Source organism: Marmota monax, unplaced genomic scaffold, assembly GCF_021218885.2.
Source record: "Marmota monax isolate L192 unplaced genomic scaffold, Marmota_monax_Labrador192_F-V1.1 WCK01_AAM20220418_F8-fsc00038, whole genome shotgun sequence".
NCBI classification, from domain to species: Eukaryota; Metazoa; Chordata; class Mammalia; order Rodentia; family Sciuridae; genus Marmota; species Marmota monax.
In genome coordinates, this window is record NW_026692498.1 from 7900858 (window position 1) to 7928671 (window position 27814).

At 57.0% G+C, this 27814-nt stretch overlaps 1 protein-coding gene across 44 annotated transcripts in view; it reads left to right on the forward strand.

The window, feature by feature from the left end:
• The window catches only part of Nrxn2 (neurexin 2), a 104894-nt gene extending 77917 nt beyond the window's left edge, over window positions 1–26977 (forward strand). For 22 of the 44 annotated variants that reach the window (XM_058579490.1, XM_058579492.1, XM_058579498.1 and 19 more), the window contains 5 exons: window positions 3962–4133; window positions 7536–7625; window positions 11003–11328; window positions 13465–13543; window positions 25332–26977. In XM_058579490.1, the coding sequence (XP_058435473.1) occupies window positions 3962–4133; window positions 7536–7625; window positions 11003–11328; window positions 13465–13543; window positions 25332–26218 (1554 nt within the window). In that variant the 3' untranslated portion in view covers window positions 26219–26977. The remainder of the gene's footprint in view (window positions 1–3961; window positions 4134–7535; window positions 7626–11002; window positions 11329–13464; window positions 13544–25331) is intronic. The other 22 variants (XM_058579510.1, XM_058579511.1, XM_058579512.1 and 19 more) reach the window with 3 other exon arrangements.
• The last annotated feature ends 837 nt before the right edge of the window (window positions 26978–27814 follow it).

Below are 27814 nucleotides of genomic sequence, written 5' to 3' on the forward strand. Positions count from 1 at the left end.
ACGGGGAGCCTCCAGAGCCTCATTCCCTCATCCTTGGGGCTTCCCACAGAAGTTCTGTTTCTGGGACCTGGCCCACCCATCTGGTTTGTAGGTGCCCAGCTCCCCACCCCCGAGTCTGTGTGTACTTTCTCCTTTCAGGATATATATATATAGTCCAGGGCCTTCCAGGCCATTCTCAGGCTTGCAGAATGTCCCTACATCTGTGACTGCCCCTGCTCATTCCTAGTCCACCTAGAGCAGCCCACCATGCTCTGCCCCTCCTTCAGATTTCCCTGCCTGCAACTTCCTACCTTCTCTTTACCTTGCCTTCAAACCTTGCTCCTGCCTCTGGCCAGCCCTTGACCTCTGTTTCTGTGACCTTTGCCCTCCCAGCAGCCGCTTCCTGACGGTCTAAGCTCACTCTTCACTGACCTCTTGGCCCCGCCCTGCATCCCTGCCCTGACCTCTGGTCCCACCCAGCTCTGCCTTTTTCTGTCCCTCCACCCGCACCGTGGACCTCACCCCTCGCTGTCCTGTCTGTGACCTCCATTCCTTCTCAGCGTGTCTCAGGCGTCTCAGGGCCTCCTCCATACCAGCTGACCCTCACCTCCCAGGTTCTCCTCTAACTCCAGTCTTCAGCTGGGTCCCTGTCCTTCCTGGCCCTTTACCCCATCTCAGACCTTGCCCCACCACCTTCCCTGGAACCTCTGGCCTTGCTCCGTTTCATTTCTGGTCTTAGCCTCTCCCTGCCTCCTCCCCAGTCTTTAGTACTGGGCCTCTGACTTTCCCTCCAACACCATATTTGTAGCCCCTTTCAGCCACCTCATTGGCTCTCTGCATCCCACAGGCTGGCCCTGGCCAGGCCCTTAAGCTGTGAGGGTGGGGCAGGCTGCCCTCACTTTAAGGAGGGCAGAGGAAGCCAGGGGAGAAGGCTTGTGTGGACGCTGCCCCTTCCCATCTGCTTGAGGAGGGCACTGTGGCCCCCGTCACAGACAGCTCATCAGATCCCAAGTCACCTCTCCCCTGACTGGGGTGTGGAGGAAGGAGGCCGAGGAGTCCTGTGGCAGAGCATGGCTAGGGTGGCAGTGGCAGCTGACAGGCACAGACCTGTTGGGAAGGGTGCAGAGGGAAGAGTGGCCAGTGGGACACTGGGACAGGCCTGGGAGTTCTGTGCCTGTGAGTGAGCGAGACAGACAGTGTCTCTAACTTAGTGAGTGGCAGCCTGTCGTGAGAGACGGTGCAGCTGCGGACGGCAGTGCGGTGCCGGGTACGTGATGGTTGTGTGTCGACAGAACGGCTGTGACTGTGGGTGCCGCCAGTCTCTGGTTGAGGATGTAGCTATGCGTTTCTATTTCCCCGAAGAGTGGCATGTGCTGTGGTTTCAGTCACCCTGTGTGGCAGGGTGTGACCGTGTCCCATGTCCTCTGTGAGCATGGATGGCTGTTCCTTTATCTCTGTTCATGTGCGAAGCCAGGCGTGGCTTTGGAGCAGATGGTCTGGGTTTGAATCCCAGCTCTGCCCTTCCTGGCTCTATTTTTGTTCAAATCACTGCACTCTTAAGCCTCAGTTCCCCCAGATGTGCAGCACAGTAAGAGGGCAGAGGGATGTCAGGCAGCTCCGCTGACATCCTGCATGTAGAGCACGCATGGCCCCGCCCACCTGCACGCAGCCCTCTGTACCCCAGTCATGTGTGACGTGCCACCTGGATGACGTGCCACCAGTCTGTGTGTGCTCTGTGCCTCCTGCTTGGTCCCAGGGCAGAGGGGAGAGGGGAGTGGTCCAGGCTGGGAGAAGGGACATCCTCCCTTTCCCTCCCCTATGCCTCACCTGGTGCAGGGCCCAGGAGGAGCAAGGCCTGGTGCCTGGTGTCTGGGTGCTGCAGAGGCCTGGGAGGAAGGGAGGCCCCGTGCTAGGGTCGGGGAGCCTGGAAAGGGCAGGGGCCACCAGAGAGGCCAACTCTGTTGGGCACCAAATAGTCCAGAGCCCCTTGAGGGGAGCCCCTAAGCCCCCTCCTCCCCTGGTGACACATCAGCTCCCACCACAGCGTCATTAGCAGCTCTCAGAGAGTGGGGAGGCGGCAGCAAAATAAGAGAAAAGCAATTTGACGTTTCTAATAAAGCGTCGCTCCACTTTGCCAAATTAATTTTGACTCCCATAATTATTTGCTGTAGGAGCGGCCGCGTTCTCCCCACCGCCGCCTAATGAGGTAATTGGGGAATTAGGAATTAATGACTTTAACAGAAGTGACAACTGACTTCACATCGGGAGCGGCTCTGGGGAGCTGCCTCTCCCCCGGAGCACACGGCTGAGAGCTTGGCTGCCTCCTAGGGAATCCAGGCGTCCTGCCTTCCAGCTCCCCGGGCTGGCCCTCTGCTGCTGGCTTCCAGACTGCACGTGCCCTTGACCATTACTGCTTGGGCGGAGCCTTGTGGGGAGGAACCCTCAGAGGCATCCAAGGGGCTGTTACTATTCTGGGTAATATTATTACTAACAATAGTAACGAGGGAGGCTCTGCTGCTCCCTTCCAGGGTGTGTGGGGAGCCGATGATGAGCGTCTCCCTGGGGATGTTGTCAGTCTGTGGGTGGCGAATGGGTGGGGCTTGCTAATAGTCTTTGTCAGGCAAGCCTGGCCTCAGTTTCCCTGTTTTAATGCATTTGAGGAGAGCTGCTGCATGCGTGTGTGACTGGGGGCGTGTGCGTGTATATGCCTGCCTGTGTGTGTGACTTTCCCAGGTTCTAGGAGAGGGAGAGCTGCACCCCATAAGTGGGGAAAGGATACCGCATGGGTCTCCAAGGAAACCACAGCTGCACATCCTGCCCCTCAACTCTCTCTCTACCCAAGCCCCTGCCCCATCTGTGAGCCCCCCCCTGCCCCCATCCACAGGGTCACCAGGCCTTTCAGCTCTGCTAGATATAGGAAGTACTTTTTGCCCAGGTTGGACTGGCCGTCTTTCAGGAAGACCCCCAAAGTATAGTGTGTTTCTATGCTGGGCTGAGACCCTGTGAATGACCCAGGGGGCCTAGGGAGCCCTGTGTCAGTCCTATGGGTGGAGCTCTGGGCTGACTCCAGGGCTGGGTTTAGGAGGGTGCCTAGGAGGCACAGAGGAATGGAATAGGGGCTTAGACATAGGGCCATGTGTGCTTTCTACTGGCTTGCCAGACCTTGCAGATGGATAGCTGGCCTCAGCAGATCACCCCACCCCAGGCCCTTTGAGTCAGTATCTCAGAATAGTGGGCAAGTGGTAAGAACACTGGCTTTGGAGATAGAACAGCTGGAGTCCAAACCTGGGGGTCCCTTCATGCGAACTATGAGATTTTGAGATGTTATTTAACCTCTCTGGCCCTCAGTGTCTTCCTGGATAAAATGGGGTCCTATGAGCTTCCTCAGAGCATTGTGTGGGGATGACCAGAACACATGCACCCAGTACCCATAGGCCTGTCACTTTTGGGATCTCAGCAAAGTTCCTTCTCTCATTCTGGAGCCACCGGCAGAACTCTGCAGGGTTGTTCAGCCTCTTTGCTCCCCTTCTGCAGACCTGTCTGTGTCTGGGTTACCCCTGCAGCCACAGTCTGACTGCATGGGCCCTGAGAAGCTCAGAAGTGGCATGCTGATGCCCCATGCTGATCATCCCAATCTGGGCTCAGTGGTACTTGAATAGCATAGGTGCTCTGTAAATATTCTTTGCAAATGCTCTGGATGAATCAAAAGGCAAGAGACCGAGGTGATTAGTGGAAAGGGCTCCAGGTCTTGGCTTTGCACCCCATGGTGGTGCCCCCAACATCAGCCTAGGTAACTCCCTTGGTTGTAAGTGAGGGTGGAGGGCTCAAGCCTGCCCACCTCCTTGGACTGTTGAGACCTGAGCAAGTTGTATTGTGCTGTGAAATGTTGCGGAGTTAGGCTGGTGGTATCCACAGATGGATGTCTAGGAGGCATGAATAGTTGATTTCTGTCTGTAGCTGACCTCTACCTCCCTGTTACCAGGACCAGGGCACCGTGGGGGTGATTTTTAACGTGGGCACGGACGACATTACCATCGATGAGCCCAATGCCATCGTGAGCGACGGCAAATACCATGTGGTGCGTTTCACTCGAAGCGGTGGCAACGCCACCTTGCAGGTGGACAGCTGGCCGGTCAACGAGCGGTACCCAGCAGGTAGGCGGCTCAGGCCCGCGGAGGAGGCGCGGTGGGGCGGGGCGGGGCGGGGCGGGAGGCCGGAGGCCTCAGGTAGGAGCGCGGGGCGTTCCGGGGCGGGACTAAGTGGAGCAGGCTTCTGGCTGTGGGGCGTGGCTACCGCCAAGGCAAGGCTTGCAGGGGCGGGACCAAGGCGGGGGCGTGGCTAAGGCTCATCAGGATTTGGGGGGCTGGGATAGGCCGCAGTGGTGGGATTACAGCATCTGGTGTGAGGGCGGAGTGCAAGGCCAGAGTCCAGTTTGGGTGCAGAGAAGTGGTAGAAAGATAGCCGCTGGGAGATGTGATGCGCTTGAGGACAGGATGATTTCAGAAAGCAGAGACAGGCGGAAATGGGGAGGCAGATGCAGAAACCTAGGAGACAAGATCCAGAAGTAACATAAAAGGTGTCTTGGCAGGAAGCAGGGTCGTTCCCAAAAACAACCAAGGAAAGAACCAAGCAAGGTGTTTTATGTATGTGTATGTGTATGTATATGTATATGGAGATACAGGTAAAGAAGGGAAGAAGCCAGGGAGACCCAGAAAAAAGAAACCTCAGTGTCTCAGGGAGTGAGGGCCATGGCAAAGGGGAGAGAGAAACAAATGACAGAAGTGAAAAACAGGGTCGAATACATTCACCAACCTTCACTGACAACTGACTACATGTCAGGGTCTGTGCTTGGCCCTGGGGAACACAGGTGATCAGGACACAGGGACCCTCAGAGGTGCAGATGAACCCAGTCCAGCAGGGTGACTGCTGTGCTGTTCAAGGACAATCCAAGGTCTGAGGAGCACAGGGGAAGGACAGGGATGAAGACATAAAAGGAGAAACTGGAGCCCCTGTAAGATACCAGAGTGAGAGGAAACAGAAAAGAAGCAGTGGAGAGGCCTGGAAATAGTCACTAAAACGTAGGCAAAGATGGAGGCAACTCCAGAAGATAGGCAGAGAGAGATGGGGAAACTGACCCGCAGAGCCAGCCATGGAGAGAAGAGGTGGACAGAGTGCAGGAGAGCCCAGCACAGGAGACAAAGAGGAAGGGGACAGTAATAGTGCAGGGAGAGCTGCAGGGACACAGAGATGCTGAGATACAGGCTGGCTGGCACTGCAGAATCACACACAGGACCCATCTGAGGAGGGAGTGAACATCTGCAGCCTCCATCACTCAGAGCAACAGCCAGGCCCAGGCAGAGGCTGCTCCATGCTGATGGAGGGGCATGGGCAGGCCAGGGTGCAAACCCTCTGGGCTCACCCAGACTGGAACAAGGAGCCAGTAAGTCCCATGACTTCCAGTCATGCAGACTTGCACCCACACGTTCTTGGGTAGCTCCTGAGATAATGAGGCCCACAGAGCCCCTTCTGATAAATTCAGAGGCTGATGTACACATAGGCCAACCCCAGGCATACAAACCACTGCTGACATTCATAAGGTCAAACACACCCATGAGAAAACAGCTCTGCAGAGGGATGCTAGTCTATGCCAAGGCCCTGAGCATGGGTGGGGTCACTCAGATACACCAACCTTCCTATAGGAAGCCTCAGCCCCTGCCATAAGCACACCCTGACCGCTAGGGCTGTGTGGTATGATTGCTCTGGGCCATCAGAGTTCACTCCGTCTCAGACACACATGCACCAGGGCAGGGATGACATGGGCCTGTGCTGGACAGAGCTGGACTTGGGGGCATGAAGGCCTCACTGTAGTAGGCCAGGACTCCTGTCCAGAGCATTACCCTTTGGAGCCCAGCAGTCCTGGGAGGCCAGGTAAAGAGGTTATGCCTGTCTGCTCTGTTGAGGAACCTCTGACTGTGGGTGGGGAAAGGCTGCCTGGGGCCGTCTAGCCTCTCTGAGACTCAGCTTCCACCTCCAAACCACGAGGATGATACCTGCCTCATAGTGATGCTGTGAGGATTCCATGTGAAATCCAAGGAAAGTGCTAGAACAGATAGAGATGCTTGATAAACAAGGCTTTTGTTACAGTTTTTATATACTCAGCTGCCCTCCAACAAGTCAGATGTACATTCTCCCTTTCAGGACACACACATACACACAGATGATCGAATTATCCATTTTTAATTTATAGGAAAGGCAGAGTCTCATTGTCTTATAAGAACCTAAGGAGGCACCAGCTACATCCACATTCATGGGGGGTGTGCACACGCAGATCCAAGCCAGAGCCTTGGAGTGGGGAGGGGAGCGCAGCCTCTTCCCCCAGCCCAGGTGTTCACAGTGCATGGGAGTGTTTTACATGGGAGGAGTAGCCAGCTTCCCAAAGGCCATCGGTTGCTCTTCTTGCTGTGGCTTGGGATCACCCACAGCCCAGGAGCAGCACGTACATACCCAGAGGCACACTGACAACCCCTTTCCACCTAGGTGTGCACGAGCACACAGGCTCATGCACGCCCTCCCGCTCTGTCTCCAGGGGCTGCAGATTGGGAGTGGAGAGAGGAGCAGGTGGGTATCCAGATGGGCAGCCAAGGATGGAGAGGGGGTTAGAATTGGGAGAAGAAGTCTGAAGGAGGAAGGCTGAGGGGCGGGCAGAGCCTGCAGAGGAAGGAGAGGCGTGCAGCTGAGGCTGGCGGGAAGGGCGGGAAGCCTGCTTGGAGCCAGGGGGAGCCAGCCAGGAGGGCTGGATGCCTGCGGGGGAGGTGAGAGAGTTGTGGGAGAAGAGGTTGGGGCCTATGAGGTCACTTATAGTGGTCACCAGGTACTGAGGGAGCTGGGACTAGCATGAGGAGAAGCAGAGGTGGGGTCAAGCTGGAGCAGGGTTAATGTGGGGGCCAGGGTGTAGCACGGAGGGGGAAGTGAGGGGCAGCTGGACTGAGCACAGAGGTGAAGAGAGTCACGGTGGCTTGGAGAGTGCTTTAAATCTCGCGGTTGGATGCGTGTGCCGGGAGACCCCTTAAATGCCGCATAAACCCCGCTTAACCCATCCCCCCACTTCTAAACCACCCTCTAAACACAGTAGCCAGTTGGGCCACCTGGGCCACGAGGCCTCCCCCCCTCAATTTAAACCTGCTAAATGCCCTGCCCCTGTCCCGCCGCCCACTTTGGGATGGCGAAGGAAGAGGGCCTCAGCCGGTGAACCAGATAAACCCGTTTAATCTCTGACTTGACCTTCCGCTGCCTTTTCTGTACCTCCCTTGCCTTTTCTTCTCTTCCCTCTTTTTCTTTGGGTTGCTCCCGCCCCCAGGGTGGGGCTGGCTCTGGATGGGAGCCTAGGGAGGGGGCCCCCCCGGGAGAAGAGGGACCCACATTTCTTTTCCTGCCTCCCCTCTTTTTGTTGGATGTCGCTGCTTACTCTGGGTCTCCTGAGAAATGTATAATTACTTTTCTAACTCCTTTGGACTTCGCCGCCTGAGAAACCTACTGTCTTTCTAAACTTTTCCAAGGAAACTTTGATAACGAGCGCCTGGCGATTGCTAGACAGAGAATCCCCTACCGGCTTGGTCGAGTAGTAGATGAGTGGCTGCTCGACAAAGGTAATTAACCAGAATTAATTAATTAATTAACTAACTAACTTTAAAACACTATCTTAGAGGTGCAGAGCTCTCTCTTCCCCGCCCTTGCCTTGCCCGGGCCCAAGTGAAGGGACAATTGTCCTGTCCTGCCAGGGCGCTCTGGCCCCTTTGTAGTCAGCACCTTTGTTTTGGGCGAAGGGTTTTTCTAAGGGAGAGAGAGGCTTCCTTCTCTTTCTAATCCGGAGAACAGAAGCTCCCTGGGCTGGTAGGTCAGGTCCCAGAGGTTTTTCTGCAGGGCTGCGGGGCACTTGGAGATAGGAAGGGTTTGGAGAGAAGGAAAGGCTGATCCAGGGCTCCAGAAGAAGGCTGGGAAGGCCTAACTGGGGCCAGCTGAGGAGAACGGGAAGACCTGGGGCCTCAGATCCTACTGGAAAGACCCCGAAGCTAGCTCCTGTGGCCACTCTCTGGGAGGGGCCCCTTTGGCCCACAGGACCTCTCAGAAGTAGTGGAGACCTGGGGGAGACTAAAGGAGGGAGGGAGGGAGGGAGGCCTTGGCCTGCAGGGGCTTCTCCCTGCTGGGCTGAGAGTAAGGTGGCAGGTGGGGTGCCACTGGGTGAGGGGGAGAAGGCTTCAAGGGAAGTTGGGGGTCAATGGCAAAGTCATCCCAGTCCCAGTGGAGGAGGGGCGAGCTCTGTACCTCTAAGGCTAAACTCCAGGGGGAAGCAGAACTGTTAAACCCCCACTTAACCAGCTGATAACTGTGCTTTAAATGTCCACTGGGGCCTTCCCCAATAAAACCCCCAAATGTAACTTCCAGCCCCCCACACCAGAGGGGCCTAAAATGCTGATAACCAGATGTGATAAATCCATAACAGGACAAAAAGTTAAAGGGACTGTAATAGACATCGCTAAAACCTACAGCCCCCAGCCACACTGGGCTGCTCTCTCCAGCGGGGCGAACTTTAACCCTTTGAGGCATTCATGGCTGGTGGGGGCAGGGGCAGGGGCCACAGGACCAAGTTTGCTAAAGTCAGGTGGCTTCCTCTCCCGTGACCCACCTCCTTCTCCCAGAATCAGAGAGGCCAAGGGATCAGCCTGGGCTGAGGCTGGGCAACTTGTGACCCCAAAGGTTAGGGAGAACTGGATAGGCCCTGCTAGGGGCTGGGTAGGACTTGGGGTCCAGCTATCCTTGACCTTTTCTGTAGGCTTGCATTTATTTTCTAGAAAGTGAGAGATTTGAGTTTCTCAAGGAGTGGAAAAGGGAGCTCACTTTGGGTGTGGCCTTGGCCCAGTGCTTCCCTCAGCTAAGCTAGCACCCTCCTTGATAAGAAAGGACATTGGTCCTTGCTCAGCCCACCTCCCAAGCATATTGCAAGTGTGCCATGCAATGAGAAGCCTCAGGAAAGTATCCGAGGCAAGGGCGAGGAGTTCTTGGAGGGGATGTTTATTGTCAGGGCCTGGCTTATGGTAGGTGCTCAATAAATATTTATAGAATGAATCAATTTTCTAGTTCCAAAACATGTCCTGTGAAACAGTCCCATGAGATGCTTCACAAGAAAGGGACTGTGGTAAGATAAGTTTGGAAACTGCCAAGTCCTGTTTCTTCCTCTCAGAGATGCACATGTACATTAGTTTCATAAAGGCTCTGAGAGGTCCTTCAAGAAAGGACCCTGTTTAATGACTAGTTTGCTTCTCAAACTCATTTGACCATCATGACCCTCTCTTTTTTCTTATAATTCCTTTTTTTTTTTTTTTGGTAGTACTAGAGATGAAACCAGGAGGCTCTATCACTGAGCTACATCCCTAGCCCTTTTTATTTTTAATTTTGAGACAGGGTCTTACCAAGTTTCTGAGGCTGGTCTCAAACTTGCAATTCTCCTGTCTCAGCCTCCTAAGCTGCTGTGATTACAAGGCAAGCGCCACTCTGCCTGGCTGTTTTTCTATTATTCTTACACCTAAGAATAAACTTGAATAAGGTGGTTCTCAGGGTCTGTCCTGAGCTGCTTCCATCAGTCCCCTTTGTCTATGGGTTCTGGCTCCCTTATTTGTAAGGAAACAGTGATGCTCTAGGGCTGTTCTTGCTTGCGTGGGCAGTGAGCGGGTGCTGGAGGAGGAGAGGCTGAGCATGGAGGCTGAGGAAACACACCAGTGCCCATAATTGGCCAGAGGCCAGGCAGATGATTGGGGGTTCCAGGGATTTGGATGTCCCAGAGAGCCCGTGTTTCCAAAGAGCTGTGGGTTTCACAAGTTGGACTATCCTCAGCCCAGGCTTTGGGGGCAGGGCTTACAGACACCTAACTCTAAACCAGATCTTTAACGAGGCACTAACCAGAGGCTAACAAGGGCTAAGCCAGGACTTAAAATCCCCAGAGTCAGCAGCTGAAGGTCCAGGGGAGAAGGGGCAACGGAGCAGTCCGTCTGTCCAATCCCTCCCCACCAAAATAAGCAACACCAAAATCAAAGTTAAATCTAAACTTAAACATAATAAATATCTTTTCTAAAAACCAAACCAAAACAAACAAACTCAGAGGGTTAAACCGACCCCCAGATCCACTAAAACCAAAGTGAACAGCCAAACCCCACGCAGGTGGGAATTCTGAGGTGTAATACGGCCGAGTGCGGGGCGAGATTGGAGCTGGAGCGGTTTTTGGCTGTCAGCGAGCGAAGCAAGGTCCCTTTAACGTTTTCCATTTCTGTGCTTGCACACCCAGGCGGGGAGGAAGGGCTGTGCTGGCCGCCCGGTGCCGGGCAGTGGCGGGGCCTTGGCAGGGGCGGAGCCGGGGCTGCGGGTGGGCGGAGCCGGGGCTGCGGGTAGGCGGGGCCGGGACTGCAGGTGGGCGGGGCCGGCCGGGAGCTGGCCGGGCAGGGCCACTCACTGGCCGCCCTTCATCCGCCTCCTCTGGCCGGGCAGCGCCCGCTCTGTGTCTGCCTCTTGGTCTCCGCTATCTGCCACTTCTGAGGGCTCCATGGCTCAGGGCTGGGCACGGGTGGGGTGTGTGGGGAAGCAGTGGGAGAAGATGGGGACCGCATTGAGGGCGCAGGAAGAAGCGGGGTGATGGCCTTGGAAGGGGAGCCAAGAGGGCCAGGTGGAGGTGGAGAAGGCATGCGCATGGTGGGTAGAAGGGTGATGGCTCCCTTTCCCAGCTCGTGTGTGCTCTGGGGACCCTCCCCTGCTGGGGTCCCTCCTGGCTGGGCTAGGGGCTTTGGCTGACAAGGACTTTCCCTTTGGTGTCTACCCCTTCCTCATTTCTCCCCAACCCCACCTGCGGTTTCCTCCTGGTTCCTCTCGCCTTCCCTTGGCTCCCCTCCATTCTCCCATCCCTTCCTGGCCTCCCCCTACTGCCTGCCCCTCCTGTCTGTCACCCTCTCCGTCACTCTCCCATCGCCCCCTACCCCAGGACGCCAGCTGACCATCTTCAACAGCCAGGCTGCCATCAAGATCGGGGGCCGGGATCAGGGCCGCCCCTTCCAGGGCCAGGTGTCCGGCCTCTACTACAATGGGCTCAAGGTGCTGGCGCTGGCCGCCGAGAGCGACCCCAACGTGCGGACTGAGGGCCATCTGCGCCTGGTGGGGGAGGGGCCGTCCGTGCTGCTCAGTGCGGAGACCACGGCCACCACCCTGCTGGCCGACATGGCCACCACCATCATGGAGACTACTACTACTATGGCCACTACCACCACGCGCCGGGGCCGCTCCCCCACGCTGAGGGACAGCACCACCCAGGTGAGGCCCTCTCTGACTTTGGGTGAAGGTCTCAGGGGTCTGGTAGCATCCTGGAGGCTGATGTCCCTGACCTTGTCGACATGGTGATGGTTTAGTTGAGGGAAGTGGCTTTCACCCTGGTGACCAGGGACATTGAAGGTGTGAGGGCCACTATTTCTAGAAGGGGTTCATTCCCAGAGTTGGGGGGAGTTGACCAGGGAAGACCACCCACCCCACCCAAGAGCCAGGAAATCTACACCGGGGATGGGGGCAAACTGACCCTTCTGGTCCTCACGAAGGCCCTGGCCAGTGTTGGGAGGGCAGGTAGTGGGAGATGGGCATTACCAGGATGTCAACATCTTGGGCAAAGGGGACACACTGGAGAAGTCAGATGCAGTCACCCTGGGTGGTTGGCTCCTCTACAGAGGCTGCGGTAGGCCAGGAGCAGCCTCTCCTAGTTTGCTGTAGTCCCTGCTGGGGGACAGGCCCTGGTTGCAGGTCCCTTGCCTTCACACATCCTCTTCCTGTGACCTGGAAAGGCACCCCCACTAGTGGGCCTCAGTGTCCTCCTCTGTGCCTGCCAGTCTGAACAGGGTGCAGACAGTTCCCTGGAGCTTCACTCTCCTGTAGTGCTCACCCCACCGGCACAGGGGTGCCCAGGGTCAGGTCAGGCTAGAGTGGTAGACCCAAGGGGACTCAAGTGGGCCACAACTGGGGAATGAGGCTCCAAGGAGCAGGGGGGTCCTGGCTTTCCTGAGTGTCAAAGCTGAGAAAGCCTGGGGGGTTTACAGAGGCAGCCCCGGGGCCCGTGGAGTATCCTGCTGATTGTTGGTTGAGCTGACAAGGGCTCACATCTGGTGCGCTGGTCTTGCTTAGCCACCCTGTCCCCATGGTGCTTCTACCTTCCATCACCCTGTCTCACTGCCTGGGCTACTGGGTTTCCAGGTATGGAGGGACTTCTGTCCACTAGGAGGGATCTGGGGGTGGCCATGAGGACATGTCCCTAACTTCGCCAGTCTGTCTTAGCCTCTACCTCTGAGCGCTGAGCTCAGTGCTCCAAGGTCCCTCCCTGACAGCCTGTGCTGCAGAGAGCTGGGACCCAGCTAGCTGGAGAAAGCCAGGTGGGAGAGACAAACATGAGTCCCTTCCTCTGTCCTATGCCACCCAGAGATCTAAAGGGACTCAGTTCCCCAGGGCCCTGCTTCTAGGAGTAGGGAGCCTGGAAGACTGAGCTCTACCCAAGGCTGGGCAACCACCACACCCAGTGCCCTCCAGATCTCTGAAGGGCCATCTGGTCTCAGTGCAAGAGGGGGGCAGACCATCTGTGGAAGGTGGCGACCCCAGGGGTGATGCGGTGATGGAGAAGCTCCCATGATAGCAGCTGGAGCCTGGGGACAAGGACGTAGAAGGGAAGATGAGGGTCTGGGGACCAGGCAAGGTGTGACCCTCTCCCCACTCCCATCTTTGGCCTTCCCCCTGATCTTCTCTGCGTCCGCAGCCTCTTGGGCTCTCGTCCTGCCTAGATTTGGGTTTCCTCCCTGGGTCTCTTCCCTAACACCCCAAGTGCCCCCTCCCCCTCACGCACACTCATCTCAGGGATTCTCTTTCTTTGCAATCAGGAGGAGAGAAAATGCTGACAAAGTCGACTCCTGTTGTCATGGCAACCATAGCCCTAATTATTGTGTGCAGCCCGGTTCTCTCCGGAAAGGGGGCTGGGAGACAGATGAGGGGTGATGGGGTGGGGGTGAAGCTGGAGCCAGGAAACCCTTCCAGGCCCTGTCCCTCTCTGCTCATGCAGCTTCCAGAGGGCCCCTGTGCCTTGCCTCCTGCCCCACCTGTCCCTACCCCAAGGTGTCCTGGATCCCTTGCTGCCCACCCTATAGCCCCAGATCTGGCATCGTATCGCCTCGCTTCCTAGAAATAAAAAGCACAGCATGTGCTTCTGATCCTTGGGAGCTGCGGGGGCTCCAGGGCTGGTACTGTCTGGTGTCCCTTTGCACAGGAGGAAATGCAGGGCCAAGGTCACCAGCAAGTGATGGAAGTACTGGGCCTTAGCCAGGGCCCAGCTCCTGTGGTGCCACACACCTCAAAAGGTGACTGTGGGGTCTGCTGACTCACCTGGACCCTCTCTTCCCCACCCCTCCTCTCGCCCCACAGAATACAGATGACCTCCTGGTGGCCTCGGCTGAGTGTCCGAGCGATGATGAGGATCTGGAGGAGTGTGAGCCCAGTACTGGTGAGTGCCTTTCCCCCCTCCCCTGCCCCGGGCCCCTGCGACGACGCTGCTGGGAGGTGGGCGACAGTCCCTGTCACTTGACCCCAGCCCAGGACCTGCTGCAGGCCTTAGCTCTGTCCATACTCCCCCTCCCCACCTTATAGCCCCCAGGTGCCTTAGATGCCCTTTGCCAAGGTGCCTGTTGGTGTCCCATCCCTTGGAGATAGTGAGGCTCTTAGCGTAGAGTCCTGGGGTTGAGTGCAGAGGGGAGCTGGAGGGGAATGAGGGAGCGGTTTCCTTAGATGAGAACTGCAGCTCTAGGAGTCCTGGGGTGGGGGGGGGGGACACACTACAACTCCCATCAGCTCTCAGGTTCAGAACTACAACTCCCAGCAGCCCCAAGGCCCAGCACTCTCTTGGTCATTCAGAGGGAAGCCTCTGCTGGGTCCTGAATCCTCCCAGTCTCGGGGACATGTCTGTTGTTCTGGTCCAGAGGGCGCCTAGGGTGGAGACTGCCAGGGATGCCAGGCCAAGGCCTGGCCGCAAGCTGGGTGGGAGGTGCTCCCTAGACCAGACTTGGGGTTCCCTGGGGAGATTTGGTGGGGGAGCAGCTGTAGGAGAGCAGGCTGGGAGGGAAGTCTCTGGAGGGTGGGGGCACAGGGAGCCCTCCAGGCCTCAGCTTGATGCCTCTGGCTGGAGCCAAGGTTGCAGCTGCAGAGAGCAGCCCTGCAGGGCGGGTGGCCTTGTGTGCAGTTGAGGGTGGGAGTGAGATGGCACGGTGGATGCCTGGCTGCTCATCTGAGAAGGTTGGCAGTGGCTAAGAGGAGCTGGGGTGAAGGGAGGCTCAAGGCTGGCTGTGGGAAGGCAGAAAGTACTGGATGTGACTAGTGGGGAGCATGGGTCTTAGTGTAGCCCAGATGAGCCTGTGGGAGTGCAGGGGCCACCCACATCTCTTGCTTGGCTTTTTGGAGACTTCTCCCTGTTACCTTGCAATGGTGGCGCCCTGGGCTGTGGGTACAGCAGGCTGGAGGCTGGGACATGTGTGCACAGAGACAGGGAAGGGTTGTGGTCAGGAGGTGGGCAGCATATCCTGGCACATTCTGTGAATCTGGCCTGGGGCGGGGGCCTGGGATCCTGTCAGCATCAGAAGAGACATTCGAGCTGAGTGTGGGCTGCCACTCTGGATGGAGTGTGGGTTGAGCAAGAAGGGAACAGGATCAAAGCATGGAGTGTGGAGCCTTAGGGCAGAGGCTGAGGTTCAGAGACCAAGGACAAGGGACCCCAGACCCAGAAGCTGAAGCCATGTTTGCCCTCTGTGCCCAGTAGTGGGCTGAGCTGAGAGGGACGTATATGGCCCTGGGCCCAGGGGCTCTTGGAGGAGATGCTGGCCGCTGGGCTGCAAGGCTCCCTGTCCACAGCCCAGGGCTGTGCTTACTGGAACAGACGCCACCCACTGTGGCAGGTCTCTGCTGGGGCTGCCCCTCTGTCCCCCAGAGGGTCTCAGCCCAGGGATGCATGCTCCAACCCTACCATTGTTCTGGAGGCTTTGGGCCTATGGCAGCATGGCGCATGGCACTCCCCCTTGTCCTGCTTGGGTACTGTCTGGGGCTCCATTGGCTGACCCAGGCTTGCTGTAAATGGCTGTGATGAATGGACCATGAGAGCCTGGGATGAGGTTCTGGGGACAGGGGACTGTGTGGGTCATGAGACACTGCCTGGCCCCATACTCTGGGATGGAAACTCCTGGTGACAGAAGGAGTCTCTGCTCCCCTTGGACCCTGCACAGGCTGTCTTGGGCTAGATAGTCACCCCACAAGTACGAGGAGTGCACACTGTGCTGCCCCAGGGCCACCTTCTGGGCGGGCTCTATCCTCCAGCCCAGACTCCAGCCAGGGGCTGGGCGTGAATCCCAGTGTGGGCACTGGTGGCCGAGATCTTTCAGGCTCTGTTAGGACAAGGGAGTGAGGAGGAGTTGAAGTTGGCAGCTCTGTGGTCCCCCGATAAGGCTCTGTGAGGTCACTGACCACTGGGTTGTCCTCTTAGGAAAAGAGCCACCGTATGAGGGGAGGTTGTGGGTGGGGGAGGGCTGGAAGCCAGGGATAAGGAGGGGCTGGGGGCCAGCCCAGCATCCAGCTTTAGAAATAGCCAAGAGGGCGGCAGAGTGCGGCGGAGACCCCAGAGGAAGTCCACCGGCTCTTCCCCAGACTGGGATCTCTGGCATGTGCAAGTGCACTCGCCACTCCAAGGCTTAAATGTGGTCCTCTTTATCCTGATGGGAAGCCAGGCAGGGACCAGGATGGACTCCAGGGTCTCCCATCCCAGGCTGGTGTAGGACTCCCTCCAACCCCCACACCACCAGCCTCTTCAGCCAGAGCTTCTCCAGAGCCCCAGAGAAGGAGGCTTTTCTGGAGCAGAAGGCCAAACCCCTTGGCTTTAAGGTCAGTGTTGAAGGTCAAGACAGCCTGGCTGGAGACAGTGGCTATCCAGGGCCCAACCCCCTCCCACCTTCCAGAGCCTCATCCCTGGGTACAGGGGCTCTGGGAGCTTACTGCTCAGCCTGCTCACCTCTCCACCCTTTTCACTAACTTGGGGCCCTGTATAGTCCCCAGGCCCCGTACCTCCTCCATTGCTTAGTGAATTATCTTGAATGAGGGTGTACTTGGGGGACATGTACCTAAAGTTGGCCATGTGTCGCACCACCCCTGTTGTCTGAGGTGGCCTGGCCCCCATCTTGTATTCCAGGTCTGGCCCCTGTAGGAATCCAACTTACAGGAAGAACACACACAGGCTTACACCCATGGAAGCACACATCCATGTGCACACACATGTGATGTGACCAGAGGCATGCACACACATGTCACACATATCAACAGGCCCAGCAGCACGCTTACACATTCCCACTTCCACACACACACACAGGTGTTTTGTTTTGTTTTAATATTTATTTTTTAGGTGTAGATGGACAAAACACAGTGCCTTTATTTATTTATTTTTTTTATGTGGTGCTGAGGATCGAACTCGGGTCCCGCCCTTGCTAGGTGAGCGTTCTACCGCTGAGCCACAATCCCAGCCCCACACACAGGTGTTTTTAAAACATTTTTAGTTATAGATGGACACAATATCTTTATTTTGTTTATTTATTTTTATGTGGTGCTGAGGATCAAACCCAGTGCTTCACATGGCTGTGCCACTGAGCCCCAGCTCCAGCCCCAGTCCCGAACACACAGGGTTTTAGCTAGAAAAGCGCCTGCTATTCATGCTCAGACCCACGGAGGCATACACATGCTTAAAGCCAAAGAGCATGTGCACACTCGGACCACTGCAGGCCCGACATGCTGACACACGCCTGTTGAGACCCACAGACACACAACCCAGGCACACATGCACTGCCTCGTGGAACACACCAAGGTGTGCAGGGTCAGAATGCCATCTGTGTAACTCACATGTATGCAGGGATCATAGGATTCCACACACATGTTCAGACTTACAGATGCCCACATTTCAAAACCACAGAGATCTGTGTGCGTGTTCAGGTCAGGTATGTACACACGTACTTGTACCCACTGAAGTCCATGGACACATATGCAGAAGTACACACCCATGATTAAGAGCACCTCCACCCAGGTGCTCACCTGTTTGGCCCCAGAGGTTTACACTTACATGTGTGCACAGAGCACAAAGGTGCTGGCACATCTGACATGTCTTAAACCCACCAGGGTCCTTATGAGTGCTCAGAGCTATGTGCTCTCACATCTATTTTGTGTGCATGTGTGTGTGAGGGGGTACCAGGGTTCGAGCCCGGGTGTTCTACCAATGAGCTGCATCTGCAGTCCTTTTTATTTTTCATTTTGAGACAAGGCCTCATTAAGTTTGCTGAGGCTGACCTTGAACTTGCAACCCTCCTGCTTCAGCCTTCCATAGCTGGGATTACAGGCAAGTGCCATCGTGGCCAGCCATGCTCACATCTATCAATGCAAATGCCAAATGTTCCAAATCATACACACGTGCGCAGAGATGTAGACGCACTCACGTGTTTCAGACACTTGAGACACATACATGTTTAGGTCTTAGCGTGTGCTCATTTGTGTTCAGACCCATTGAGGCTCATGCTTTGCACCATGTCCTGGGACTCACGGAATTACCCAGCTCGCACAGCACATGGTGGACAGACCCATCTGTGTAACTCACATGTATGCAGGGATCATAGGATTCCACACATGTGTTCAGACTTACAGATGCTCACATTTCAAAACCACAGAGATCTGTGTGCGTGTTCATGTCAGGTACGTACACACGTGCTTGTACCCACTGAAGAACATGGACACACATGAAGAAGTGCACACCCATGCTTAAGAGCACAGAGCACGTGTGTTCTTCAGCTGTATCCATGTGTCCTCACCAAGATGTACGTAGATATCTGCAGAGAGATGCTCATGCACCAACATGTGTGTTCATTCCCTCACAGAGGTGCACATGCGTGCTGATGTCTAGATTTGGTTCCAAGGGGTGCATGTGGGCACGTTCTCAGAGGCGGGCTGTGTGTGCTCAGTCCCAGGGTCCACACACACACACACTCAGGCCTGCATTGGCCCACACAGGTACTCACAGTGCCGGGTGCACAGTGTGCTCAGTGGTACCCATGCAGTGGCACGTGAAGGGCACACGTGCATCTTTAGACCCTTAGGGTGTGCACACATCAGGTGAGCACCCACAGCCGTTCAGACCCATTAGGGAAACTCACTTGCTAAGATGTGTGGAGGCTCAGGTATGCACACGTGCTTAGGGACATGAGTCCAGGTGCACAGAAACACAGTTCCTCAGATTCGCTCAGGCCCATGCATGCTCAGATGCATGGAAGTAGCCTCATGCACTTGCCCCAGGTGCACCCCTCCTGGGGAGTCGCCCCGGTGAACACATAAATGAGACCCTCAGGCACACAGGCTTCATTCCACAGTGTCACACTCATATTTGCTCAAACCCACAGAAGCATAAAGGTGATCAGATTCCCAGAGGCTCTCAAAGTAACATTACATTAGTCACCATAACAATCAACTGCACATGCCTGTAGTTCAACACACAGAAAGGTAGGTCTTCTTTACAACAGAAGTTACACACAGTGCTCCTGATGGTGGGCAGCTCTTCTCCAAGTCCCAGTTCAGGGCGGCCTCTTCTGTCTTGAGGCTGCACCATTCTTAACACTTCCACGGGGCGAGGATGGAGATGGGGAAGGAGAACAGCGTGGAGTCAGGCAGGGGAGGTTTTCATGGGCCAGGCCTGGGAGAGCTGCCATTGCTCCTGCCCTTGTTCCTGCTCTTGTTCTGCTGGCTGTCAGTGCACTCCCGGGGCCGCAGCCTAGCTTCCAGGAAGGCTAGGAGTGTGGTCTTGCTGTGCCTCCAGGAAGAAGCACAGACAGATTTGGGTACAGCTAGTGAGTTATGTACCACAGTCTGGCCTTTAGGGTCACCAAGGATCTGTTTCACTCTTCTCCCATCTCAGAATACACCCACCTTTCCTCAAGGGAGACAACCGGAAGTCTCACCCAGGGAGGGCATTTGCCTCAGAGCAAGGATGTCTGGGAGAAGGCGGCCCGCTCCATGCCAGGCCTGCCTCCCCTGAAGGGGATACCTGTACGCAGCCTGGAGACCATGAACTGAAGGACAATTCACCTCACTGCCTCCACTGCCCTGCCCGAGAGGCGCCTAGAATACAACCACATTACATCCCCCATACAAGAAAGGGAAGGCTGGGGGCCACGCAGCAGCCCCTGGTTCCCAGCATGGGAACCAGCCCCAGGTTCACACAGGCCCCGTGTGCTGGGAGCTCGGAGGACCTCCTGTAGGCAGGCTGCAGGCTGCACCGGGGGCTTCTCTAGCAAGCCCTGCCTCCTTGGTTGGACCCTGTTTCTGCCTCCCTGGAGGTCCTTCCCACCCTCATCCTCCAAGGAGGGGGTGTTGGGAGAAACGTCCCCCTTGGGCATGCGAGAGCACTCACAGCCCACTCCTCTGGGGCACAGGGTGATTTCACGGCTGAGCCAGTCGCAGCACACTCCAGAGTTTCCTCGGTGCAGTTCTCCAGCCAAGGCTTCCCTGTGCTCTGCCCCTGCGCCCCTCGTCACATAGCCCGGATGTCAGCGCACATCTCAGATCCACAAGGTCCACATGAACAGCAGGAGGGAGGCCGCACTTTAACTCTGATCCTGAGAAGGGCTGAGTCCCTCATTCAGATGGGACACAACTGGCCCGTTGTCCCTCCAGCCTGCTTCAGGCTTCTCTCTTGCGGTTGGGGCTTGGAAGCTGTGGCTTTCCTGACAATTGCAGGACCCACCTGCACACCACCAGCTCTTGCCCAAGTTTGCCTCCTTTTTGTAACATGTTGCTAAAAGCAGAAAGTTAAGTGCTGGCACCGTCCCCCAGCCTTCTCCTGCTCTGTCCCTCAGGGCCAGAGCCTCAGGTGTGTGGCTGCCCTCTCTGGTTCCCAAGCAGTGGTTTGCACCCAACACTTGCCACCGCGTTTATAGGTCTTTATCTTTCCAACTTTCACGTCTCTTTCATTGGATTGTCACCTGAGTGCCACAGGGTTTTGTCAAGGGAACATTTGTTTCTGTAACAGATGAACCCTGAATCTCAGTGGGTGACTCAGGAGCAGTCTCTCATTCAGGTGCATCCTACCTAGATGCTCCTTATGGGCAAGCAGCTCTGCCCCCAGGGTGCTTTCGGAATCCACCCTCCTTCCATCTGTAGATCCTCCATTTTTAATATGTGGTTGCCAAGGTCACTGGGGATAAAGTGTGGAAGATGGTACCCCAGGGAGGTTCCTAGGGGCCCCTTATTGGCAGGACTCACTACTCAGCCCTGTGGCCATGCCCAGTTGCAAGGGATACTGGGAATCGTAGTCCAGCTGCTCAGGAGAAGGAGGAAATGAGTTCTGTGAGGAGACTTGGTGTTGCGTGTATGCTCCGAGAGGTGCAGTCCCACGTTCCCATGTGCACGTGGAGCCCAGAGCCAGGCTTAGAGGCCTGCAGATACATGCCAGGGCCAAATACCCACTTATGCACACTTGTCTGTTCAGACAAACCCACTGTCTGCTCCATTGAGGTTCTGGCCTCTGAGGGCGAGCTCATGGGCATGTGCACCCCCAGGATGTAGCCCATCTCTGACTCCGAGACCTACCCGACCTCTGCCTTCACCATGCTGGCGTTTCATGGTGGGGAGCACTGTTCTCCAGGGCCTGTCCACAGTGGCATGGGTGGTTCTCTGCGCACACAGGTGAGTAAGGACTGGAATCTAGCCAGTGCTCTGCTGCCCAGCTGCGTCTCCTGGGCCTAGAGCAGGGTGTGTCTGCATGGAGGAGAAAGGCTGATTCCGCATAGTGGGGCTGCCTTTTTCCCTAATCCACATGAAATGCCCTGTAGGTGGGAGGCCTGGGCAGGCCCCCACACCCCACCCCACACCCGCGCTGGCGGCTGCACTTTGCCAGATGACAGTTTAGTCTTGGACACTTTTAGCTTCAGTTCTGGGCTCCCTCATTGGGGAGGGCACATCTTGCCCCGGTGGGAATGGGGTTTGGTGTAAATTTCTAATCAGGGGACTTCTGTGCCCTAAAAATAGAGCCCAGCTTGCTGGGCCTGCTTCCTCGGAGAGAGGAGAGTGGAGAGGGAGAAAGTGCTCAGGAATGGCTGGTGATGCCCTGGGTCAGGATGGAATTCTCTAGCAAATGGACCTAACATGCACTGAAATTCTGTTTTCTTAGAATGCAGAGAAGCAGAGTGGGTGGGCAGCATCTGGGATAAATGGGCACCTGTGGTTTCCAAATGCTGCAGCTGCACGAAAGCTTGGGGGCTGGCGGGGGCTGCCTGGGGTTCTCAGTGGACTCCGATGGCTCCAAAGGGCCTCCCAGGATGCACCCTTGATACAGAGCTGACCCCACCAAGTATTGAGAGTCTCTGCCCCTCCCTCCCTCGGCAGTCATCTGGAGGGGCTGCAGTGGGACTCTGCCCTGTGACGCGTGTCTGAGGGGTCCTCACCAAGGGTGGGCTCACCTCATCCTTCCTGGTAGGTCCGTGCATGACCCCAGGAAGACCAGGAGGGCTGAGCACCCAGAGCCCAACTGGGGGTGAGAGAGGGTTCTCCATGGCCTATTGGAGACGGAGTAGGGTGGGACACTGAGGGAAAGTCACGGCCGTGCGGGGACATGGGGTGGCAGGATGTCTTGGGAGATGTGCTGCCAAAGCTTGGGCAGAGAAGGTCCAGAAAACCCCAGAGTAGCTGGAACCACAGAAACAGGACTGAGAAGCCTAGGAGAGCTCTGGCCTAGGGGAGGGGCACTTGGAAGCCTGAGTGTCCTGAGGATTAGAAAGTTGGGGCAAATGGCTGTGGGGGCTTAGGCCCAGCAGAACTTGTCTGTGGTCCAAAGCCTGAAGCTCCCACATACCCTCGCCTCAGTGGGGGTTGCAGGCTGGTAGAGAGTCCAAGTCTGTACCCTAATCATCACTCTAGGGTGGGGCATGTCACCAGCATGGCCTTCCTATGCCTTGGACCTGGTACTTTGCTGGGGTTCTAGCTCTGGCCAACTGATGGAAGGTCATAAGTCCGCTTAGGGCAAACCTTGACCTGGAGTTCCCAGGATTAACAGGTGTCCCAATCTAAGACAGAAGGTGAGGCTGGCAGTTGGGCATGGTAATCCCAGCAACTCCAGGAGGCTGAGGCAGGAGGATCACAAGTTTGAGTCTGGTCTCAGCAATTTAGCAAGACATTCAGCAACTTAGTGAGACCTGTCTTAAAGTAAAAAATAAAAAGGCTGGGATGTGGCTTAGTGGTAGAGCACCTGGGTTCAATCTCCAGCACCATTAAAAGAAAGTTGAAGTTGAGACTGGCAGAGGGTGGGACTGGGCCCATGCAGTGGGGGGTCTGCCAGGCTGAGCTCTCAGGAGGGCCTGCTGCCCAAGATGGTGGAGGCAGGAGGGTGTGCAGAGCTCTGCTACTCACCTGCTTCACTGGTCTGGCTCAGGAAATACCTGAAGAATATTCTTTCCCTAGAAAATCATAACTACCCCAGCTCTATGCCAGGCCCTCTGCTGGGTGCTAGGGAGATTGATAGATGAGGCTTGGGCCTTTGGACCTCGCCTGGCAGTGAGTCCAAACTTGTGCTTCCAGGATGGAGCAGGGATGGGGCACCAGAAGCAGGAGCATCCTCTGGAGTGTGCCTGGACCAGGTGTTGGGCTGGACTCAGATGACTGAGCTATCAGTAGGGGAATGTGCTTTGAATATAAGGCAAAGGTCAGGGAGACAGGTGGCTTGAGCTGCAGGGAGGACCCCAGACAGGCTCCAGATCTATGCAGGGAAAGGGAGTCTGGCATGTTTGGGCCCAAGATGCCACCACATGAGGGGCTGTCTGCACTCCTGCAACCAGGGGGACCAGGGACCAGGGTGCTAGCCCATCCTTTGGTGAGTGAGGCTCAGCTGGGGATGGAAGGACACACTCTTTTGATCTAAAGGCTGGAGGACCCTTAGAGCGAGGCCTTGGCCTCATTCTGGACCTGGAGCCCCAAACCCACCTTTGGTAGATAGGAAACTGGCCCAGTGGGTGGAAGAAACTTGCCCAGTCACATAAGAATTCAGTGACAGAACAGGTGTCTGGAGGAGGAGGAGTTGAGCAGCCCTGGCAGTCTCCAGGAGGCACGGGGATGAGGATTTGGGCTTCCCTGGCCTCTGAGAACCACAGAAGGGACTGGGCACATCCCGGGCTTCCACGTCCACATCCACTGTAAGCTGGAATTGGACGATCCCATCATGCTGCTCTGCTTTGGGCTTAGCTTTCTTTCTATTGAGGATGAGCCCATGGAGGGCCAGGAGCCCCGAGGCTTCAAAATTCGGGGTTCAGGGGAGCCCCTGACCAGGGGAAGCTTGGAGTCTTCCTGGTGGGAAGGGCAGCCTGGGGAGCTGGGCAAGTTTTCCAGTCAATGGCAAGGTCTTGGCTAGGACTGGCCTGTGTGGCCAAGACGGCTGTGAGATCGCTGGAGCGGTGATGGGAGGGGTCAGCAGAGGTGTGTGAGGCGCAGCGCGGTCCCTAGGCTGGGGGTGGGTGGAGAGGGAGTTGCAGTGGGGCAGGACCAGGCCGTGCTTACCCGGGAGGGTGCAGAGGCCGGGAGAGCTTGCTCAGGTGTGGGTGGGGCTTAGAGTGTGCTGGAGGAAGAGCCAGAGATGGAACCTGCAGCCCCAGGAGAGGCCCCTGCAAGCGAAACAACCCGATGCCAGCGCTCTCGTCCCAGCGATTGAGAGCCCTGCTCTAGGTCCCTCCTAACCCAGGCCAGTGGGTGGCTATGCTTTGAGAGGAGGCCCAGGAGGCTGATGGGAGTTGTAGTTGTTGACCCAGGGTTGATGGGAATACCCCTCCAAGGGCTAATGGGGTTGTAGTTCTCACTTTTGAGGGCTGATGGGAATTGCGGATTTTGCCCAGGGGGCTCCAGTTGAGAGACTAGAAAGAAGGAGGCTCCCCCCCCCCAACTGTGCCCTTCCCACTAGTTCCCCCTGGGCCCTGTTTTAGCAAGTGCACCCTTCCCAGATGGCTGTGTATGTATTTTCTTTTCTTTTTTTGCTTTCTTCTTCTTTCCGTTGTTTTATTATTGTTTTAACAATAATAAGAGGGTCAGAGGCAGTCAAGCCCTGGCCAGGTCCTGGCGGCTCATGGGGGTTCTGGGGTGGAGGGAGGGGGGAAGTCAGTGGGGGTCAGAGGTGGAGGGTGGAGAGAGAAAGGTGGGGAGTTAGGCTTAGCTCAGGACTCACGTGACATGTCCCCACTCCCTGCTGGCTCCTGGCTTGCCCCCACCCCTCCCAGCGTGACCTGCTTCTGACCCCTCCTTGCCCATTCTTCCGCTGGGCCTCATCCTCGCCCTTCAAAGCCTGCTTCCCCACCGCCCACCCACAGTCAGCCCTCAAAGCCCCTTCCCGTGGCCATCCCCTCCCAGGACCTCTCCCCCACGCAGCAGTTCCTACCGCCGGCCCGCGGCCTGTCTTGCCCCCGCTTCCCACTGACCCCTCCCCCGCCAGCCGACACCAGGTGCTCAGCCCGCACCGTGCGGAGTTCAGCTTTGAGTTCAGCGGAGGGGGAGAGGGCACAGGTGAGGGAGGAGACAGTGTTGAGGAGGAAGCGAGATGTCCAGGGAGAGAAGAGCGAGGGAGGGAGACCGAGCAGGTAGACAGGAAACGTTGTACGGAAAAGTTGTTTTTTCTTATTTTTTTTCCGGGAGAACCCGCTTACACAGCTCTGTTTGTAATTTTTTTCTTCATGCTAAAATCACACGGCCTATTTGTTGATGTAAGTTGCCTGAATTCCGTGGTATGCTATCTTCTTTTTTAAAAACAAAAGCAAAAAAAAAAAAAAGCAAAAAAAGAGAAAAATCTAGAAAAAAAAAACCCTAAAAGATATTGTCGTTAGGTTTGTTTAAATGCTGCTGTTGTATCTGTTTTTAAAGCCTTAAACCAGTAGAGTTGTTTTTATTTTTGTTTTTTTTTTCCGTTTCTTTTCGATTTCCTTTCCTTTCTGTTCCTTTTGGTTTCTTAAGACAAACAAAATACCAAAACCCAGAGAGTCACAGAGCCCGTGCGTGGGGTGCCCAGGGCATCCGAGCCGCTGCCCGCTTAACGCGCAGTGCTCCGGCCGGCTGGCGGGCGGGCCCGGCCCGCTCTAGTCTCCGCCAAAGCCAATTGGAACCGATTTGGGTGTGAGGCTGTTGTTTCTCTCTCTGTGCCGGCCGCCCGCGACCCGGCCCGCGCTGACGCCCTGCCTTCTCTCTTCTCTCTCTTGTTCTAGGAGGAGAGTTAATTTTGCCCATTATCACGGAGGACTCCTTAGACCCCCCTCCCGTGGCCACCCGGTCCCCCTTCGTACCCCCGCCCCCCACCTTCTACCCCTTCCTCACGGGCGTGGGCGCCACCCAGGACACCCTGCCCCCGCCCGCCGCGCGCCGCCCGCCCCCCCGGGGCCCGTGCCAGGCGGAGCGCGACGACAGCGACTGCGAGGAGCCCATCGAGGCCTCGGGCTTCGCCTCGGGGGAGGTCTTTGACTCCAGCCTCCCGCCCACGGACGACGAGGACTTTTACACCACCTTTCCCCTGGTCACGGACCGCACCACCCTCCTGTCGCCCCGCAAACCCGCTCCCCGGCCCAACCTCAGGACAGACGGGGCCACGGGCGCCCCTGGGGTGCTGTTCGCCCCCTCCGTCCCGGCCCCTAACCTGCCGGCGGGCAAAATGAACCACCGAGACCCGCTGCAGCCCTTGCTGGAGAACCCGCCCCTGGGGCCCGGGGCCCCCACGTCCTTCGAGCCGCGGAGGCCCCCGCCCCTGCGCCCCGGCGGGACCTCAGCTCCCGGCTTCCCTCATCTGCCCACAGCCAACCCCACGGGGCCTGGGGAGCGGGGCCCGCCGGGCGCGGTGGAGGTGATCCGGGAGTCGAGCAGCACCACGGGCATGGTGGTGGGCATCGTGGCGGCGGCGGCGCTCTGCATCCTCATCCTCCTCTACGCCATGTACAAGTACCGCAACCGCGACGAGGGCTCCTACCAGGTGGACCAGAGCCGGAACTACATCAGTAACTCGGCCCAGAGCAACGGGGCGGTGGTGAAGGAGAAGGCCCCGGCCGCCCCCAAGACGCCCAGCAAGGCCAAGAAGAACAAAGACAAGGAGTATTACGTCTGAGCGCCCGGCACCGCGCCCCACTGCCAGCTGCCCCTCCCGGGAGGCCCGGGAGGAGGGTGCGGCCTCTCCCCGCCGGGGCCTGGGGACCCTCTCCCGGCTGCCTCGGGCTTCTCTCTCAAAGAGGAAACGCAAAAAAGAAAAGGAGTAACCCCGTGCTCGTCCCCTTCCTCCTCTGTCCGCGGCGCAAGGCACTGTCAGCCCCGGGGCTGTCTGTGCCTCTCGGCTCCGCGCCGCCAGGCAGGGCACGTGCTCACAGCCCTGGGTTGATTTATTTTTTTAAGGGGGGTAGTTTTATTTTGGTGGGGTTGGGCGGGAAGGAAGGCTGGGGTTTTGTAAAGTGTCCACTACACGTTGTTCATTTCCCTCGATTTTCCTCCGTCCCTCCGTCCCTCCTGCCTTCCTCCCCTTCCCAAGCCCTCCGGTCGTCCCCATCCCAGGCTTGCTGTGTCTCTCCGGCCCCACCCTCCGTTCCCACTTCTCCTTTTTTTGGTGTGCGTATCTGGTTTCTCCCTTTCCTCCCTTTGGGTTCCCAGAGTCGGTGGGAGAAGAGCGGGAGGGTGGCCCCCCAGCGGCCCAGCGGGTGGGTGCGGAGGGGCGGGGCAGTGGGGTTGTCCCCGAGTGTCCCAACTCACCTCACCCGGAGAGGCACCCGCCTGGGGCGGCCCAGGGGAGGGGCTGAGGCCTGGCTGCAGGCCAGTGGTGTGTGTGCCGCCGGCGACGGGCAACGTGCATTGACATTGACGGGGAAGCTGCGAGGAGCAGGGGTGGGGGCGGGCGGGGGGAGGGCAAGGCAAAAGCAGATATATATTAAAGACAAATACTCCATACCAAGGGCAGCAGCCTGTGGCACCCACTGGGCGGGGCGCAGGGAAGGGAGGGAGCGAGGTGGCATCTGTGGACTGCTGGGTCACCTCTCGGCCCACGGGCTCCCTGCTCCCCCGGTTTTTTTCTCTTTGTTAACAAATGTGTCTGAGTCTTGGAAACACCCCAACCCCGGAAATGTGTGGGAAAAAGAAAACAAAAACTTTCCAAATTCCAACAGTCCTGTGCCCGTTTGTTCCTGGTGGTGCTGTTAGGACCCTGGGCCTGGCTTTGGGCTGGGGTAGGGGCCCAAGTGGGGGCACGTGAGAGCTGGTAAGTCACCCGCACTTTTGAACTGAGCACAACTTTGGGGTCCTGGTGCCACTTGTCTGTGTCTGGGGCCTGAGCCCCTGTGGGTGGGACTGCAGGCCGGACTCAGCCCTTGGGCTTGTGAAGATGCTGGTCTGTGTCCACAAGGTTCCCTAGACCTGCCTTCTCAGTCTTCCCAGCCCCTGCTGCCCAGAGGCATCATGTGGCCCCAGAGACAAATCCCCAGAGGCTTAATGTTGCCAAGACCCCTGGGGCTGTACAAGGGGCCTGACCTGGTATGGGACAGACCTGCCTGACCCTGGAGGGAGAGGTGGAAGCAGAGCCTCCTGCAGTCAGGGAGAGTATCAGTCATGGAGACCACAAAGCAAGGCCACGGTAGGGGTGGGTCTATGTTAAGCCTCTCAGGGGCAAGAAACAGACGCAGGAGACTCGGATTCCACGTAGGACCCACATGTGTGGCGTCCA